General features: G+C 47.5%; 3 protein-coding genes across 4 annotated transcripts; 1 reads left to right on the top strand and 2 right to left on the bottom strand.

Annotated features, from left to right (window-relative positions):
- Positions 1 to 155: 155 nt before the first annotated feature.
- On the bottom strand, positions 156 to 6,369 carry NKAPD1 (NKAP domain containing 1). Of its 2 annotated transcripts, none has more exons than XM_083368384.1 (6): positions 6,245 to 6,369; positions 3,560 to 3,663; positions 3,377 to 3,477; positions 2,756 to 2,914; positions 2,572 to 2,625; positions 156 to 2,009 (listed from the first exon to the last, which is right to left on the bottom strand). In XM_083368384.1, the coding sequence occupies exons 2-6, from the start codon at positions 3,626 to 3,628 to the stop codon at positions 1,508 to 1,510; spliced, it is 885 nt and encodes a 294-aa protein (XP_083224510.1). In that variant the 5' UTR covers positions 3,629 to 3,663; positions 6,245 to 6,369; the 3' UTR covers positions 156 to 1,507. The 2 variants fall into 2 exon arrangements, with proteins under 2 accessions (XP_083224510.1, XP_083224509.1); XM_083368383.1 differs by lacking the exon at positions 6,245 to 6,369 and adding an exon at positions 4,149 to 4,355.
- Positions 5,420 to 8,741, top strand: PIH1D2 (PIH1 domain containing 2). Its single transcript, XM_083368387.1, has 5 exons — positions 5,420 to 5,638; positions 5,993 to 6,116; positions 6,325 to 6,564; positions 7,396 to 7,649; positions 7,746 to 8,741. The coding sequence occupies exons 1-5, from the start codon at positions 5,456 to 5,458 to the stop codon at positions 7,887 to 7,889; spliced, it is 945 nt and encodes a 314-aa protein (XP_083224513.1). The 5' UTR covers positions 5,420 to 5,455; the 3' UTR covers positions 7,890 to 8,741.
- A 141-nt stretch (positions 8,742 to 8,882) lies between these two features.
- On the bottom strand, positions 8,883 to 17,849 carry DLAT (dihydrolipoamide S-acetyltransferase). The gene is made up of 14 exons (XM_083368382.1): positions 17,548 to 17,849; positions 16,910 to 17,011; positions 16,534 to 16,658; positions 16,078 to 16,237; positions 15,488 to 15,614; positions 14,975 to 15,168; positions 13,983 to 14,112; positions 13,821 to 13,888; positions 13,079 to 13,195; positions 12,238 to 12,345; positions 11,490 to 11,605; positions 11,169 to 11,331; positions 10,883 to 11,019; positions 8,883 to 10,761 (listed from the first exon to the last, which is right to left on the bottom strand). The coding sequence occupies exons 1-14, from the start codon at positions 17,791 to 17,793 to the stop codon at positions 10,632 to 10,634; spliced, it is 1,923 nt and encodes a 640-aa protein (XP_083224508.1). The 5' UTR covers positions 17,794 to 17,849; the 3' UTR covers positions 8,883 to 10,631.
- Between the last annotated feature and the right edge of the window lie 621 nt (positions 17,850 to 18,470).

Genomic DNA, 18,470 nt, shown 5'->3' with positions numbered 1-18,470 from the left:
TGAAAAAGGAAAGATAGGGAAAAAAACCACCCTCACCTCTCTCTGGAATTTCTTATCCTTTAGATTTTTTTCAATCCAAGACACTTCGAGTGTAACCTATGAACCTTTGCTCCCATACCACAAATCAGAAACGCAGTTAAAATTGCCTGTTTTTTGGCTAAAGTCAACATTGTTTATTTTTTCAGACCGTTTAAACCAATTCATGCCAGTAGTTTGTATGTATAAAAAAATAAGTTGATTTTCATAGAAATAACTTCAATGGCTTTGCTTCTCTTAGCAACAATTATTTCCAAAAATACTTTTTATATCCCTGTACACAAACGACCAAAAAAAAGCCCAGCGTATTATTCTAAATGTCATTCCACAGACATTTAATGTTGGACAAATTTGTTTGGGGAGACCAAAAATAAAAAAGTTAAATACAAAGCTGGCAGAAGGTTAAAGTGAGTATTATACAAAACTTTGTGAAGGGGAAATGGGGATGGCCCAACAGAGAACTGCTTAGTATATTTTTGATGGGTAAAGGCATATTTAGCAAATCTCTTGTTTCATTAATCTCAAGGCTTCCCACATATTTCAGGCAGTACAGTGTGTTAAGGAAGCTTTGAACTCTGTGCCAGGGTGCCCAGTCTCTTGCAGAACTGAGGTTGATAGCAGTATCTGGGGAGGTAGGAGACCGATGTGATTTGGGCTATATGCTGGGAATGTTCTTTAGTGAGTCCTTCCACAGCCACTTAACAGGCATTAAAAAGCCAGGAAGAGCTTTACCAAAAAAAGAAAAAAAAATCCCCCCCCAATCACATGGCTCTTAATTTGGTACTGCACGCAAAGATAGATCCTCTCCCATCACTCATCCTATTAATGGCTACAAGAAGCTGCATTTTTTCTGGAATTAACTTCTGGCAGCGAGAGAGAATTTAAGAAGAGAATCCAGCCAGCCGAAACAGGATCTAGTCCCACAAGGGCAAGTTAATGGACAGGATGACCTGCATTCTTCTAGGTATGGAGAGGCGGTCTTCGTTCCTTCACAAGGTGACTAGTTAAGTCAACCCTGAGGCTGCAGTGGGACAGTGGTTTTCGCCAAGCCAGTCTGCCCCCTGACCTCCTAGAGGAGAGGACACATTCAAAGAGAGATACCTGCCTACCTGCTTGGGGAACACCTCCCCTCTCTCCCTTATGCTTTTATTGCAATTCGCCTGCAAGTCTTCGCAAAGGAAAAAAAAAAGTGATTTTCAAAGGCGATGGGGAGACTAAACCATCATTCCTTCTATCTTCGAGAGCGGAACTTTGCAACTGGAAGGTCCATTCCGAGGGGGACAAAAAGATTGTCTGGCTAGAATCCGTGGCAGGCAAAAGGAATCCAAGCCTTTTTCTCTCTCTGGCCCACATGAAACACAAATTGCCCCTTACCCCTGCCAGAGGAACCAAATCCAAGTCTGTTCCAAGCAGGTCCATGGCTGAGGGGAAGCTCTGTCCTGGAGCCAGTCATGCCACCCAGAGCTGGGTTCTAATCCTCCTCTGAGCTGTCCTCAGAGTTCTCGTCAGCAGCTACTTTCCAGTTCTTCCTCTTGCTGCGCTTCTCCGGCGCCCTGTCTCCTGCTCTTTCGGGCAGGGAAGCCTGGCGTTTCCGCCTCTTCCTGGCCGGCCCCTCCGAGTCACTGTCCGCAGAGTGGCTGGAGAGGCAGCTGCTGGCTTTGCTAGAGCCGCTGCCTGGATCCGAGGAAGAGGCGGGAGGCTCACCTGAGGCCTTCTTGCCCTTGGCGTGGCGCTTTTTCCTCCTCTTGGGGGACTCTCCCTCCGAACACTCGGACCCCTGGGAAGAAGCTGCCCCCGTGCTCAGCGGCTCCTCTCGTTTCTTCTTCTTTTTCTTCTTGTGAGACTTCTTTTTCTGCTTCTTTTTGTGAGACTTTTTGGCCTTTTTCCTTTTGTGCAGCTTCGCAGAACTCTGCTTGCCTGACTGGGATTTTCTTTTTCCATTCACGGAGATTTGTTCATCTGGTTCCCGGTCACTGCGAGACACAACCAGGATGCGTTTCAATTTGGGTCACCTTTTCTGAAAGTTAAAAACTGGCAGAAAAAAAATAACTGTGTTTTTTAAAACATTTTCTAATGTTTTAGCTGAGCCATGACTGCAAATGCTTAAGCCCAGTTAACATTTCATAGTGACATTTCTTATAGTTCAGTTTTTAAAAACTGGGGACCCTATTGGACAAAATGAGGCGAAACAAAACTTTATCAAGCCATTTGTGGTGTATTTCAGATCTCTCTGCCCTATCCTAGCAATCAAAGATTCAGTGAGGCTTTGTGGGTAGAAGGTAATTAACTCGTGTGCTGTTTTATATAGAAATTTAAATTAGTGGAGAAAACAAAACCATAAACCAGAGTCTGAATCTGGGTAATTGGAACTATTCAATTTTCCTCCACAGTGCGATGGGAAAATTGTATTTATTATAGAAACAAAAGTTTTCGACAGTACTATGTAAAGAGCAGACAGAATGCATAAATTTAAGGCCTGGACTATTTTAACATCCAAAGGAAACCGTTTAGGATTTGGGTACTTTAAGGATTTACCTGTCTGTATCAAATTCTTCTGGATACAACTCTTTGTAGCCACTGTGACCCCATCTGTAAAAAATTAAGAAAAGAACACGCACATGAAGAACGCACGTAGCCTGTCTATGCAGAAACGCCACTGCAACAGAGGCCCACTGTCTTTTTTTTTGTTATTGCAAACCTCCCATGTATGGGACCGTACCTGTCCGGCATGTTAGCTTCGCATTCGTAGAGCTTCTTGTTCCAGTAGCGGGCATGTCGAAGGTCGTCTTCAATGGTCATTGCCATAACTGGCACGTTCCTTGTCCTCCAGGTGTTCTGCTGGCTGTCTTCATCAAACCCATCGCTACGCATCCGGCTGCTGCAGAGGCCATGGGAGATGGTAAGCTTTGTGGGGAAAGCTGCTCTAGCAGGAGGAGGAGTCAGAAACAAGATACACCACACTGGCCACCCCCCACTCCAGTGATGCTGCAGATATCCAGCTGCATAAACCAAGGGACCAGATTCACCCCTTTGGCTGAACTAAAAACCTTCTCCCTAAAGTTGTCATTCTTCCCGAAGGCAGGACTGCCGCTTTTTGACCCAGAGGCGGCTCTATTGTTTTCTAAAAGTTAAAAGAGAAGCTCTGCCCTTCCGTTTCACAAAGGCCGAGGACTCAAATGGTCAGACTCGCTTTTGTTTTAGGGACAGAGCGAGCAGCTAGACTAGCCAAGCCTCTCACAAAGGGAAGCGAGTGCAGGGAAGGCACAGCCAAGAAGATGGCGCAGGCAGGCACTGCCAGCTGTTTGTGAGTGGTGTAGCTTTAATAATGTCCAAATCCTACCTGGAACTGTTCAGAAGAGCCCTCTCTTGTTTGCCCCAGTGTATCTCTTGGCTCTGCTTCTCCATCTCCCGTATTTTCCACATTTCTGACTCTTCCTGGATCTGAGATGGAAGGAAGGCACTGAGCAAAGGTACAAGCCAAGCTGCTTTGCTTAGGGGAGCAGTGAGCGATCCGGCCCCTTACCTTGTTGTGGGCGTCAGTGTGGCGAATGACATTCCGCAAAAGGACTTTTCCCAAGGGGACGCGGGACATCTTTCCTGCACCCAAGACGCCGTGAAGAAACTGCCCTGGGAGGAAGCAAAGTGGGAAGTGAGCGAGGAGAGGAAAGAAAGGATGAAGAGAGGAAAGGAAGGAATGGGGAAGAGGAAAGTGGAAAGAGAAGGAAGGAAAGGAGCGAGAGAGGAAAGGAAGAACTGAAGAAGAGGAAAGAGAAAAGAAAGGAAAAGGAGGGGAAGAGGAGGAAAGAAAGGACAGAGAGAGGAAAGGAAGGAATGGGGAAGGGAAAGAGGAAGGAGAGGAAAGGAAGAACGGAAAAGAAAGAAAAGTGGAGGGAGGAAAGAAAAGAGAAGGAAGGAAGGAAGTAACCAAGGAGGAGAAAGGGCTCCTCTGCCCCAGTCTGCAACGGCCGAGGCGGGCAGGCCCAGCCGAGGGACCCCCTTCAACAGCTCAGCCACGCGGTTCTCTGCCCCGCCGAGCGCCGCGGGGAGCCTGGCTCACTTAGCGGCCGGTTCCCCGACCAGCCTTGCGGGGCCGCCGCGCGACGGAGGCCTACCTGGCGGGGTGGGCGGGCGGTCGGGCCGCCCGAGGGACGGGAGACCACCCAGCGCCGGCGGGAAGCCGCCCCTCCGCCGACCAGGCCCCGCGTGCCGCCGCCGCCGCCGCTCCTCTGGCCCTCCCTGCCGGACCCGGGACGGGAGCGCGCCTGGCTCCGCGCCGCCACCGTGGCTCGCCCAGGCCCGGAACCCGCCAGCGCGGCCGAAGGAGCCGACCGGCGGAAGGCGACGGAGCCGCTTCCGGCCGGGGCGCTTCCGGGGTTGCCATGGCGACCGGCAGCCGCCTGGCAACGGCGGCCGAGGGGCGGGTTTTTCGCGTGGCCGTAGCCCGGGCGACCCACCGGTAATGCGGGGCTCGTCGCACCTGCCGCCCTTCGTCTGGGGATGATGGGGCTGGGAGTCCCACCGCTCGTGCGCCTCCGCCTCCAGGGCCACGTCGCGGGAAGAGCCATCCCAATCGGCTGGGGCGAGGGCGGGGGGGGGGGCTTCCGCCCCCTCGACTCCCCAGGGGCGAGAAAAGTCCCTCGCAGCCCTCCGTGGCCGCCGTTTTTTCTTCAACAGGTGGCCCGCGTGCGCATCCCTGCCAGGAGGGCGCAGGGGCCGCACCAAGCCCTGGCAAGTGGGGCACCGTATCTGGAACCCTGAATGATGCCCAGGTCAAGGCTCTGGAAGAGTTATTTTTCCCCCTTGGCCACTTAAGAGAGGTGGACTTCAACTCCCAGAATGCCCCAGCCAGCATAGTCGGGGAATTCTGGGAGTTGAAGTCCACCCCTTTTAAAGTGGCCAAGGGGAAAAAAGCCTTGCCCCAGAGGCATCTTGGCTGGATAGGAAAGAGGAATGCCTTGAGGGCAGCCGTCAGCAGAGAACCTCCATTGCTGCCTGCTTGGGGGCAAATCTGGCTACCTCTAACTGCCTTTCATCACTTTTCCCGTAATGGTTGCTTTTCAAAGGATTAATGGTGGGGTTTGTGTTTTGTTTCATGCCATTCTTACGTACAGGAGAGGCCAAGGGGAGAAGAAAGCTCCCCTTTCTGTACCATCTGGCTGGGCTTTTAACTAGACCAGGAGGCCTGCCAAAGTTACACACAACCCGATTAGCCTAACTCAGTTTATGTTAGAAGCTAATGAAGAAAGCCTTTAAAGGGACAATAGGACTTCTAAAAAAAATTCTGCTTCTGTTCTCATCCAGTTAGGTTTAACATCAGCAAGAGAGGTCCTGCATCACCGAACAGCTTTGGACTGAAGTATTTTCACTTACCGGTGTCACAGCCTCTACAGAAGCATCTTTTTGCTGTTAAGGAGCAGCCATGGAAGCTCTTTGTAGCTCCGAGGAGATGCTGAGCAAAGCAACTCAGCTGTGGACGATGCTGGATGACATGGCCGAGAACAACCCTGAAAGTTACTGCCAGTTCATGCAGCAGCAATTAAAGGAAGCAAAGCAGCATTATGCTCCCCCAGAGCCGTGGCTGTGCCTGAAGACCTGCATCTTGGTAGGATGACATTCAACAGAGCAACAGCAAAGAAACATAGAGGGCCAGATACATTTTCTCCTCTTAGCAGAATGCCAAGCCTTCCTTTGACTTGAAAATAATGTACAGTGTGTACATTGGTGCATTTGATAAATACTCTTTTCTATGTTCCTTCACAATTTACTATTTTCTTGTTTGCATCAGGCATTGATAAGCAGTGAAAATATTCCAGATGCACCATCATCTTTTCAGTCAGTAAGAGCAGTAAAGAAGACATTGCTTAAAGTGAATATCTGGTTGTCAGTTATATGAATGTGTGTTTTAATAAATCATGTAGTTTTGATGGTTTTATTTTGTCTTGTGCTTTTCTGATAGGAACCTACCAAAATCTGCCTATTCATAAATCTGTGCAGTTGGAATAGGATCCCTGCTCCCAAGTCACCCTCAGAGCCAGTTCTGTTGAGTGCTGGCAAAATGGAGAAGCGATCAGATAATTTAGGTAATCTATTACAGAATCTCGGTTACTGTGGTAACTGCTACAAGTTGACATGAGGCATTATATTGCCTTGTGCCTTCAAAAGAAACATTGGGAATGGATAACAGTAAGATAACAGGAATGAAACTTACATGATTTAGTTGGTCCAGTTGTAAACTCAGGCCAGGATATATTTGAGGAAAGAATAAATTGTATTTGTTTTTTCTCATAGAGATCTACAGCATCCTTGACATCGCATACAATCCATCCGTTCTTGAGCGAGTCAAGGACAATCCACCAGAGAAGGACCAGTTGATCCACCTATCGCTCAAGTACGCTGAGGAGCATTTCAGTGTCACTTTGTCTCATTCCTGGAGCGTGGCAAAATTTAAACTGAAAGGAAGCCTTGAAAGGATGAGGGAAAGCCTGAGAAAAGGACAGCCCCCCTTGGCCCAGAGCAACCCCAACAAAGGTAACGTTCAAGGTGCCATTCCGGGGGGCGGGTTGCTTATCCTACCCATCTCATGTATTTAAAAGGAGCCTTCTGAGGACTTTATCCCCCTGAGAAGAGGGGTAGGGCCCCTCACTATAGGAATACGCTGCTTCCTGAAGGTGTTTTGCACCAGCTTTTCATGAGGCACTAAAAAAACATCCCTTTTCAAGCAGGCACTTGCTGCCTGACCATTGTTAATATTGGGAAATACCTTTCTTCACTGAATTTGTTTCTAGTTGTCCCCTTATGGAAGGGTAATATGGAAATGTAAAAAATGAAAGTATCTATAAAACATTGCACTAAAGAGTTGTCCTCTTCATTTGAAATGGATGGGATGGCTTTCTCTACAGACAAGTGTTGAAAAGCGTGTGTGTACATCATACAGAAGTGTGTTACATTCCCATATATGATTAACTGCACAATTGTAGCAGCTAAGATTTCTGTCATCAGTTAACAATTTTAGCGGACCATTAACTACAAACATCACTGCAAACACTGGAAATGGGAGAAGAGGCAGGAGCCCTGGTGGCGCAGTGGTTAGAAGGCAGTATTGCAGGCTAACTCACTGCCCACTGCCGGGAGTTCAATTCTGACCAGCTCAAGATTGACTCAGCCTTCCATCCTTCTGAAGCCGGTAAAATGGACCCAGATTGTTGGGGGACAAGATAAACCGCTTAGAGAGGGCTGTAAAGCATGGTGAAGCGGTTTACAAGTCTAAGTGCTATTGCTATGTAACTGATGCTTTTGTTCTATAGCAATGCACTCCACTTATTTGTCTAAACTGTTGTGTCTGAAAATCTTCTTGGGAAGAAGTGACACTCAACCAACTGAGAAGCCTCATGGCCGAAGACAGCAGTGGCCTTATTCTGCCGCCAGAGAACCCCGCAGCTTCCAAAAAGCATCTAATTGAAGAGATTTCCACTACGGACGAGCCAGAGGTGCACAAACCTGCCTACGAAATGACCACCAAAAAGGATGCAAATGAGGAACCCTTAGAAATTGAGCTGAAAATTGAACTGCCAGACGTTTGCAGTGTGTCTGAGTGTAACTTGAGTATCTCTAAGGTGAGGCAGCTGCAAATTGCATATTATTTCCACCCCTCCAGTTTTGCCAGCCAGCCCCATTTGAATCTCAGATATCTCCCTGCATTGTCTTTTCAGGATGATGTCTTGGTCGAGTGCCTTGAAAAATACAGGCTGCAGGTGGATCTTCCAGCATCTGTGGATGAAGAAGCAACATCAGCAACGTTTTATAAGAAGAAAGGAATATTGCTCGTCAGAATGCCTGTGTACAAGGGAAAATGACATTAGCTGATGCGTTGTGGGAATACACCCTCTCCCCATCTCTTGATAAACTTCATCTCCTTGTCCAGCACTTCCTATTCAGCATTTTGCACAGATTAATATTAAGTATACTGGTTACATGCCTCTATTGTATTCTTCCAGGTTTTAAGGCTAAAATTCTTGCTGCCTTTTAGGGATGTAAAAACCGAGGATAAAATGCACCCCTAAATACATGCTTTAACATTACTTTGACGGCTGTTCTGTAGGCATAGTTTCTACTGCAGTTTTACTGTAAAAGATTAACAAATAAATGAACTTTGTATCTTATTTCCCCCATTAACCAAAACAATAAAGGGAAAAAACCTCATTTTCAACCATTGCTGGATCTGAACTATTTTTTAACAGTTTGGAGAACTTCCTGTAGCCTCAGAGCCAGTTTAAATTTTCCTGGAGAAGCAGGGGGAAATACTGTACGGGTGGAACATTTTTTTAATCCAAAGCCGACTTGTTCCTCTAACTGCTTCTTCTTTTAAGCCAGCCATGTTGTTTCTCCATTTTAACATAAAAACCCTTTCATAATTTAAAGAATGCTTAAAGAAGTAAGTTGCATCTGCAGGTGTGGACAAAGCATTCAAGATGACATCCACAACTGTATGTTTGAAGTTGTGCCCAAATAAAAATGGTCATAACTTTGATCTGGTTATGGCTGCCATATTGACTATACCCTGCGGACACCACTGAAGGGATGCGATTCCTTACAGAAGGCTCGTTCAAGTGCTAAATATTGCAAAAGAACATTCTTTCCAACCTTTTGGTTCACTTGGATTAAAAAAAATAAATTGCTAAAAACATTGAAAATGACTCCAGAGTTAGCAGCAGAGGCCTTCCAGAATTGAGAAGCCAAATGCCTTCCCACTTGACAGGATAATGGTATTTATCCATTTTTGCTCACCAAATCATTATATTCAATGTCTATGCACTGCTAAGCAAAGAAACAACAGTCAGGAAAAGGAATAGCAGTCTAAAGAACATCAAACCTTTAATACCAATCTGTTACCAACTGGAGATGTTTTAAGTGCTTTTGTTTCCAAATGGTTGAATTACAACCAACTCAACAAATTGGCTCTGAGAAAAAAATATTTAACTGCATGTATGTATTTGTAGTGGATTTGGTAGCGCAAACTGACAAGAGAATATTTAATGAAGCGGTGACGTACAGATTAACATGGGGTGAATCGGTTAATAGTCTACTTGGCTGCTCAGGTCACATCACTTAGCAGTTACATGATCCACCTTTTGAAATTAGCTTCTTAGAAAACAACAGGCATTTCCCATTAGCGTCTCTGTATACCTAGGACACAATTAAAAACATGGCTGGGCCCTTTTTCAAAGTAATTCCACTTCTAGCAAAGATGTACATATTTATATATGACTTATGAAATTCTGTTTCTCTTGAGCCTGGGATGGACAAGAAAGCAAAGCTGTTCCAGAACAGCAACCAGATCCAGCAAAAAGGTGGTTCTGATTTCTTTGAATTTGAAAGAATTGGGCCTAATTATCCTACTGATTTCAGTGGAATTCAAGCACAAGTCACATCTGGTTGGGCCAGCTGATAACAAGGAACTGGGGTTTTCCTTCTTTCATACAATTAGGGGCATGCAAGAGTTTTCATTTCAGCTATTCTGAAGTCAACGTCCCATTTCAAATGCAAGATTGTTAGAGGCCCAGGGGCAGCTGCAATATAGGCTGATTTTGAGAACTTCTGGAGAGCTTCCTGCTTAAGAAAGTTCATTGTGAATGGGAAACAGCAGTTTCACACATGGGAGAGGAGATTTCACAAGACGGAACCCTCAAAACGTGATAGGATTTTTTCACATTCCTGTACACAACCCTTGCTTAAATGATGGAAATGCGCCCTCACATTCCTTTTAGTAAGACAAAAGTCCCAGATTGCCCAGCCTAGACCATTAAGCAGCGGGGGGGGGGGACGACCTATGGTGGAGTCTGTAATGACAGTCCATATGTTGTTTATCTTTAATTGAACCGAGTTTCACCAATTCCCTTAACAAATGACTTCTGCTTGGAGTAAAACAGCGTTTACTGACCTAGAAAGGAAGCAAAACAACACATGCTTAAATTACAGAAACTCACATAAGGCAAATTGTCACAAGGGTTTCAAAGAGCCGTTCAGGCTCAAACATTCATTTTCTCTTGCAGTGCACTAAAAGGATTCCCATTGTTAGAAAGTCTAACAGTTGAATTTTGCAAAGTTAGGATGTCAACTGCTCTGATCCATCTTTTTTTGCAGTATTTAGAACACATTTTGGGGGGGAGGGATCGATTTTTTTCTGCTGAAAATTTAAATTGTGCCAAATATACATTTGCATTTTTTGTTATTTCATATTCAAATCCCCAGTTTTATTGAAAATGAAGGCTGAGCCATCTAGCTGGTGGGGGTGGGTAGCAGCCTGTGATACCCTGCAACATTGTGATCAGACGCATTACAACACATGATTATTTTCAACAACTGGGGAAAGTCTGCAAATTCACCCACTGAATAAGATAAAGCGTAGCTGTACTTGGCTTCGGAAAGCCCCCCGCAGAACCTTTAAATCTCTAGGACTGGTAATTCAAAATTACCAGCCACTGTTTATAGACTTTTTTTAAAAAATAAAAGGAAACATTTTTTTTAAGTCTTAACCCTTCGATATATAAATAGCTTCTTTAGAATGAAGCAATTAGGTCGCCAAAGTCCTTGAAAAACTATAGCAGCATCGTGGCTGGTTTTTCCAGGAATCTCTTGAATTCTGCGAGCCACTGGGCCCCCACTGCCCCGTCCACAACACGGTGGTCGCAGCTGAGCGTCACAGACATGACACTGGCCACATCGAACCTGTGGGGAGAAGGGAAAATACTATCTTTAGCATTTCCTCGTACACAAAATATGGCACCCCTTTTCATCAGATGCTGACTTTCCACTGAAACATTTTTGTTTTAAAAAAGAAAACATTTACCCTTTTTCATTATCTGCCGGGACCAGCCTTTTCTCAGAGGCACCAACTGCCAAAATACAAGCCTGCGGCGGATTGATTATAGCCGAAAAATTCTTAATGCCATACATTCCTAAATTTGAGACTGTGAAGGTTCCTCCCTGTAAAGAAACATACACCTTAAGGCTGTTGCACAATCACTGGTGTTGAGTGTTGTGAACTGTAAAAGGAAAAGGCATCACAACCAAATCTACGCAATATTTCCTTTGAGCCACGCAAATGCAGAGACAGTTCAGGGAAGGTTGCTCACCTGGAACTCGTGGGGATGAAGCTTGCCTTCCCGCGCTTTGCTGGCTAATGTGACAACATCTTGGTTAATGGAGGCCAACCCTTTTGTGTGTGCATTAAACACAATTGGCGTTATAAGCCCTGCTGGAGTACTGACCGCCACGCTTACGTCAACTACGTGGTTTCTGAAAGACAGAAAGTGTGTGTCCATTGGGGAGAGTCCGTAACCACTCACAAAATCTGTTGGAATAAATATTGCAAGATGCTTCTTGTAATAACAGCCTAACTGGCCTTCTAGGAGGAGCCAAACCTTCACCCCTGCCTGGACCGTCTGTATACTTACTGCCTAATGACTGTTTCGAGCCACGAAGAATTCGCTTCAGGCACCTTCAAACAGGCCAGAGCTGAAGCTTTAATAATGAAGTCGTTGACTGAGAGCTTGGTATTCTGTGGCATCTCCTGCAGAGGAACACCCAAGGGAAGAAATATTGGTCAAATTGATCACTGAGCAAAGTTACCAAAGAATTATTCTTTCCAAACTGGGGAACCTCCAAAAACAATAGACTTCAATTCCCAGGATTTTCAGCAATGCCCCAGCTGGCCGGGGAATTCTGGGAACTGAAGTTCACATATTAGGAAGGCACCTAATTCAAGAAAACCAACAGCCAGATGTATATAATCCTATTGCCATCAGAAGTACAATAGTTATTATGCAACCAGAATGACCCAGTTAAGAAACCTGGGATTCCATTCACACTTGCCGTTTCTACGCTTTCCAAACTGAACGTGCATATTTTTCTCAAAGGCAAGTTCTAGAAAGAAATGGTTTTACTTTACTTGTAAGCCTACAGGGTTTACTTTGATGTGACAATTTTAAGTGTTACTTTGTTATACTTGTAAAATTTGTGTTTTCCTACGGACTTAGCCCTAAATGAATTACCTTTCCCTTACATTCTCCAAATCTCAGATTACAGAAATGACAGATATCCTAGAAATGCAAATTTGAGGGAACATCCGCAGCTAATTGGAAGGATGGAGTTAGATGTACATAAGCATCCAATTTGCTGCATAAGTCGCAATCATTAAGTTACCTGGTTGAGTTCTTTCCTCAGCACCAATATTTCTCCCATGTTTATATCAACAGAGAGATAATAGTGAGGTATTGTTTGTTTAGACTGCATCAAACGCTGGGCAATCACCTATAAGCAAAAAAAGCAGTATGCGCATAATTAGATAACATTACTTAAAATGAAGTTAAGTGCTTTAATATCGACCATATTAAAGCTAGGCACTTTAGTGCACCATTTTTCAAATATCCAGAAAAGCAGATTCCCAACTATTAGTCAACAATTACCTCCAAATACTTGGTACCTGATGTCACTTTGTCTAATCATTTCTGGCTAATTCTTACTCCAACTTCTCTTTCCAGATTAACATTTTGAATGCAAATCCCCCCCCAAAAAAGAGTGGGGAAGTTGATTAAAATCCCCCCATCAGCAACTCCAAAGAAAATTCCCCAAGTCAAAACCTAGCGTCCACCCCCTGCAGGGACTGAACAGAAGTCATCCCAAAACCTCTTCATGGGTCTCAGTTAATCACTACTTTGGTGTAGTGGTTACAGCACCAGGCTACAAACTGTTAGGCCTGGATTCTAGTTCTGCCTTAGGCACAGAGCCAGCTGGCTAACTTTGGGCCAGACTCAAAGGATCTATCTATCATCTATCTATCTATCTATCTATCTATCTATCTATCTATCTATCTATCTATCTATCCATCCATCCATCCATCCATCCATCCATCCCTATCCTAACCTAACCCCTGACCATTGTAAAATGTGTGGACTTCAATTCACAACTTAAGAGGCCAAGCTTAAACACTGTTCAGTCTGTCTGCCTGCTTAGGGCATGAAGTGCGCCAAGGGCTGTGACTTACCTTTCGAATATTACTAATGGGAATATCAGTAAAGACACCTGTGGGGGCAGCTGCAGCCACTCCTCTTGCAACTGGGGGAGCTGGTACTGCCAGAGGAGCTGCACCCGGTGCCGGGGCCTGTGGGAATACAAGCGCGTCAATGAAAAAGCACCAAAGGGTCGGCTGGCAGAATGGAAAGAGAGCTTAGGATTCTCCATGTTATTGTAGAAGTTTGAAAGCTGAACCAAAGACCCCTCCCTGCTCTCTTGTGGTGAAATTTTCTCAAATCTACAAGATACTTCTAACTCTTCCCTTTGCTGCATCACGATCCCTGTGTCTGAAAGCAAGTTTTCAGCAGAAGAAACTCAATTCAATGGGAAAGAAAAAAAGAACTTGGGAGAATTGTGGAAGGGGCAGCAAAAAAGACACCACGGTGACAATGACAGTGAAAAAGCGGGCAGACTTTTGCCCTAGCCAGATCTTGTCCTGCAGCTTGCAGCTCACAGGTTCCCACACCTTCTCCAAACAGGCTGAGTACCAGAAATGCAGTAAGCAAATCCTTGGCAGATTTGCCGGTGTATAAGTCCGCTGGACAGCCTTTGGAAAGTCAGGTGAAAAATTGATGTTTGCATCATGTTCCTAGCGAAGACCACCAGCTCAAAGCAGGAGACAGAATCCTCTCCCTGCCCCTAGGATGACGTTTCCCCAAATCAATCTCTGCAGATACCTTCCTGCTAAACAGCAGAACCAGCAGGCTACTCACCGGGGCAACTTTAGATGGCACGAAGGAGTCAATGTCCTTCTTTGTGATCCGTCCCTCTGGCCCTGTACCTGAGGAGACGTACAAGGAAGTTCTTCTTACCCAACAAAAAATTAAGCTGTTTTAGGCGATGGTTGACGAGGCCTCGGAAAAGATGTTGCTCACCTTTCACCTGCGAGAGATCGATTCCTCTCTCTGTGGCTAATTTCTTTGCCAGAGGACTCACGATTATCCTCCCTTTATGTGCAGGAGTCTTGACCGGAGAGGCAACAGGCTGGGCTGAAACAGCTCCTGCCTTAAGAAATAAAAAGACAGAAGAGTTCACAAGATGGACCCTTTTGGAAATTCTCCACCGTTCCAAGTTCATTTGACTCTGCTGCATCCAGGAACATGCGCCTAGGCCAGGGCTAGGCAACCTTGGCTCTTTTATGACTCATGGACTTCAACTCCCAGAATTCCTGAGTCAGCATGGCTCAGCTTGGAAACCTCTCCCTTCCCCTCAGCATGGCTGGCTCAGGAATTCTGGGAGTTGAAGTCCACGAGTCATAAAATAGCCAAGGTTGCCTACCCCTGGGCTAGGATGTGGCATTAACCATCTTTATTCCTCCATGCAACAGGACAATGGCAGAACGATATTCACACATAGTCAAAACTCACAAGTGCTAGTTGGGAGCAGGCCAGGAAAGACCACTTATTATTTGTTAAATTTATCCGATCCAAACTCTCTAAAAGTCTCTCTGCCACCCAATAGAAGCTTCATCACCACCCTGATATGTTTTCTTTAAACTGGTAAGTAGCCTTTTTATTAGGTAGTCTTTTACAGAGTTTTTCTTTTTTTAGTTAAAGAAGGCATAGGAACAGTCCTGCACTTCCTTTGTAAAGGATTAATAGCATTTGTGGGCGTTATGTTTTTAATATATATAATATCTTTTATTATTGTAAGCTGCAGGGAGTTACCTTGTGATAAGATGGTTGACCAATAAATTTTATGAATGAATGAATGAATGTCTAGAGGCCACTTCCAGCTAAGAAAGTCTTTTGCCCAAGAGCAACTGAAGCTGAAATCTCTCTGGGGCTCTGAGAAATCAGCTGGGCACCCCGCCACCACTTCGCTTCCCCCCCCCCCACTGAGGTCTCCTCCCGGAGGTTGCACGTACAGGGCTTGGGGGCAGAGGCGGTGGGGACACGGGAGGTTTGATATCAGCGATCCCAACATCTCTGTAGTCTGCGAAAGCAGGAATGTCGGATTCCTTCTCCACAATGATGCAGAGAACGGTTCCCAAGGGGACGTCCCGGGTGCCTTCCGGTATCAAGATCTTTGCCAGGTAACCTTCCTCTTGCACTTCAAAGCCTGCAAAGTAGAGGGAGAGAAACAAGCACTTTGGAAGGGAAAGGAATCAGCCAAGCTTGGAGATGGAACAAATCATCAGGCATTCCAGCAAACAGGATCACCGACAAACCCTCCATGAAATTAGGAAATAGGGAGATGCCATCTGCAAGGCAAACAATCTGGAACTTTTTTTTTTTTGGCAAATATCTAATCCTACCAGGCAAATAAATAATGTTTCAAATATTGCTCTGGCAGTATCATCCGGTGCAGTTATCTAACGTTGTAATGATGAAAAAGGGGATCTTGTCCATTTTGCTGTTGAGGATGGAGAAATTCTCACCTATTGTTGCTTTGTCTGTCTCAATTTCTGCCAATAAATCTCCTTCGCTCAGCTTCTCGCCAACCTTCTTTTCCCACCTCTGAACGGTGCCCATTGTCATTGTAGGAGAGAGAGCAGGAAGAAGAATCTAGGGGAGTGGAAAAGGCAGCACTGCACTGATATGCATTTCAAAATCCAGTATTACCAGTCAACATTTGCCCTTCTTTGCCTCTGTTACAAAGAATAAACTAAAAGATAAAATGCACTGCGGACATTTAACCGAACAAAAAATTCCTCTGAAGAAGAGAATGAGCATCATGCAAAGGAACATTCTGATTATATAACCAGCGCATCTGAATTCTGAATTTCAACGTTCACAGCCAGAATCAAAGTCACGCGACAGACACTGGAAGTTCCATCCATGCCTGGACAATGGAATCACCCACTAGGCCTCCAGATCCATCAAAACAGCCCACGTGCTCTCTTGCTCCCTCAGAAAAATGAGGCTCACAGCAGGCAACGGGTCTGGAGGTTATGAAGGGCTCTAAAGCTAAGGTGCGCCATAAGGAAAGTGGGCGAGAAAAGAATACGAACTGGGAGGTGGGTCGTACCTGCATATGGGGAGGATAGGAGCTGCCTGGAGCCTGTGCAGAGGGCTGAGCTGCTGGTTTGGGGGGAGCTGCTGGAGGTGGTGGGGGTGGCACCAAGGCCGATGGGGTGGCAGCTGCTGAATCCAAAGTATAATCCTTGAAGGCGCCAATAAGTTCAGGCCTAAAAGAAGGAAGGAACCTCAAGCCACTGTCAAGGGATGGCAGTCCTCTAACACTGCAATCGGGAACCCACTCAACGCTTAAGCCCAGAAGATGGGAAGCAAGACCACAAAAGACCCGGGACCTGTTTGCTGTTGAAAAAGAACATTAACTCAATAGAAAGACGGGCGCCTTTAAAGGGAGAAGTTGTGATAGTGGGAGGTTTTTTAAAATTGGAATAATTGGGCAAAAATCTACAGGGGAGAAAGAAAAATGAAGGAAGGAAAAGATATTGGGAACCTGCCCAGTCTGACTCACTGGTCCACAGTGATGCAGATGATGGATCCAATGGGAACATCCCGCGTTCCTTCGGGGACCAGGATCTTGGCCAGGTAGCATTCTTCCATGCTCTCAAACCCCACAGTTGCTTTGTCTGTCTCTACCTTTAACACACACACACAACAATTCCCCTGAAATACATTTCACCACTGTACACAGTTGAGCAATCCTGCCCAAGTCAAGTTCTACCTCCCATATCAGTCACGAAGAGTGACAAGAAGTGTTAGCAGAGTAAAAACGCAGAGCCTCCTGCACAGTGTTGCTAATTCAGAAACCTATCAGGAAACGAGGGTCAAATTCCCAACCCTCCCATCAGCCTGGCAGGAAAGCTTCCGCTTCTGCCCTTTCAAAATACCTCTGCAATGAGGTCTCCCTCCTTGATCTTCTCGCCCTCTTTCTTCTCCCACCGCGCGATGGTCCCCATCTGCATGGTGGGGGAGAGGGCAGGCAAAGGCACCTGTGGAGGAAACAAAAGGATGAAGAGTCACAGAACAGCAGTGCTGGAAGGGACCTCGGAGGTCTTCTAGTCCAACCCCCTGCTCAACCTCCAGTGATGGAGCACCCACAACTTCTGGAGGCAAGTGGGTGGGCTGGTTAATTGTTCTCACTGTCAGGAATTAATTAATTCCAGGTTGATGAGTTTCCACTGATCAGACCCAGCCCCTTCCAAGGAGCCCCTCATTTCAACCCTGAGCTGCCAATATTCTCCTTTATTGCCGCAGCCCCTTCCCCCTCCAGGGGATCTCCAGACCCCCCTCGGGGGCCCTTCTGGCTCCAGGGGGGAGAAGCAGCCGGGCGTGAAGGCGCTCCAGGCCCCTCAAGGGGAGGCAGCCTCGGGGGGGGGGCAGAGTGGGCTCCTGAGGGGAGGGTGGGGGATTTCAGCATCAAAGGGACCCACGGGGCCCCCACCCCAGCCCCCTCCCCTTATTCCAGGCGGGAAAGGCCCCCTCGGGTAAAGAAGGCAGGGGGAGGGGGGGGACGGGCGGCCCTCACCTTCTGGTGGGGCGGGAGGCTGCAGCGGTGGCGGCGGGGGGGCGCGGGGGGGCAGCAGCGGGGGGGCAGCAGCGCGGCGGCCCTCCCTCCCCCCCCTCGGGCCCCCCCCTCGGGCCCAACGGCGGCGGCCCAGCAGCCCCAGGCGCGGCCCCGGGCAGGCCCCTCCGCGCGCGTCCCCGGCAGCCGAGCCCCCCGCGGGGCCGCGCCCTGCCACGCCAGCAGGCGCCTGGCCAGCACCCGCCACATCCCGGCCCGAGCGGCGGCGGAGCAGCGGTCCCGTCAGGCGGAGGGCGGGCGGGTGACCTCCCTTCTTCTCCCCCCCCCGGGCGGGCAGCGCCGTGCGGCGCGGAGGGGCGGGGCCTCACGCGACGGCGTCGCAAAAGGGCCGTCAAGCAGCGCGCCGAGGGGGCGGAGCTTCGGCCGGCGCGGCCTGACCCGAGGCGACCTCCCGGGCCGCGCATGCGCTCTGCTCCCCGAGGCTGCGCGGGGCCGCTGCTGCTGCTGCGGACGGAGCTGCGCAAAAAAGGGAGGGGAGGGGGCTTCGTGCCGGGGAGGGGGCTGCATCCAAGAAAGGGGGAGGGATCTCTTTGCGTGGTGGGCTCTGCGCCCCCTTTCGCTGCCCCCCCCAGCAACCCGCGGAGCCTGCGTCCCTTTTGGATTCCTTCGGATCGGGGATCCCTTGGGCCAGGGGTCGGCAACCTCGGCTCTTTTATGACTCGTGGACTTCAACTCCCAGAATTCCTGAGCCAGCTATGCTGGCTCAGGAATTCTGGGAGTTGAAGTCCACGAGTCATAAAAGAGCCGAGGTTGCCGACCCCTGCCTTGGGCGGTTGGGAGCGCGGCGCCGCTGCCCCTCCTTGGACGGGCAAGTTGCACGTGTGCAGGCGAGAGCCAGTTTCACCCGTAGTTGGCAGAAAAGCCCA

This window comes from Vipera ursinii, assembly GCF_947247035.1.
Source record: "Vipera ursinii genome assembly, chromosome: 8".
Classification (NCBI taxonomy): domain Eukaryota; kingdom Metazoa; phylum Chordata; class Lepidosauria; order Squamata; family Viperidae; genus Vipera; species Vipera ursinii.
The sequence above is the reverse complement of the archived record's forward strand: the minus strand, read 5'-3'. Positions and strand labels throughout refer to the sequence as shown.

What these genes read in the sequence shown, in the direction of transcription:
- PIH1D2 (XM_083368387.1), top strand. Translation starts at nt 5,456, where the DNA reads ATGGAAGCTCTTTGTAGCTCCGAGGAGATGCTGAGCAAAGCAACTCAG. An exon ending in CCAGAGCAACCCCAACAAAG is followed by an intron (nt 6,565 to 7,395) that starts GTAACGTTCAAG and finishes CTTCTTGGGAAG; the next exon opens with AAGTGACACTCAACCAACTG. An exon ending in GTAACTTGAGTATCTCTAAG is followed by an intron (nt 7,650 to 7,745) that starts GTGAGGCAGCTG and finishes TTGTCTTTTCAG; the next exon opens with GATGATGTCTTGGTCGAGTG.
- DLAT (XM_083368382.1), bottom strand. Translation starts at nt 17,793, where the DNA reads ATGTGGCGGGTGCTGGCCAGGCGCCTGCTGGCGTGGCAGGGCGCGGCC. An exon ending in CCTATCCTCCCCATATGCAG is followed by an intron (nt 15,615 to 16,077) that starts GTACGACCCACC and finishes CCACTCCCCTAG; the next exon opens with ATTCTTCTTCCTGCTCTCTC. An exon ending in CGATCTCTCGCAGGTGAAAG is followed by an intron (nt 13,889 to 13,982) that starts GTGAGCAACATC and finishes ACGTCTCCTCAG; the next exon opens with GTACAGGGCCAGAGGGACGG.
- NKAPD1 (XM_083368384.1), bottom strand. Translation starts at nt 3,628, where the DNA reads ATGTCCCGCGTCCCCTTGGGAAAAGTCCTTTTGCGGAATGTCATTCGC. An exon ending in GCTCTTCTGAACAGTTCCAG is followed by an intron (nt 2,915 to 3,376) that starts GTAGGATTTGGA and finishes TGGCCTCTGCAG; the next exon opens with CAGCCGGATGCGTAGCGATG. An exon ending in GAAGCTAACATGCCGGACAG is followed by an intron (nt 2,626 to 2,755) that starts GTACGGTCCCAT and finishes AATTTTTTACAG; the next exon opens with ATGGGGTCACAGTGGCTACA.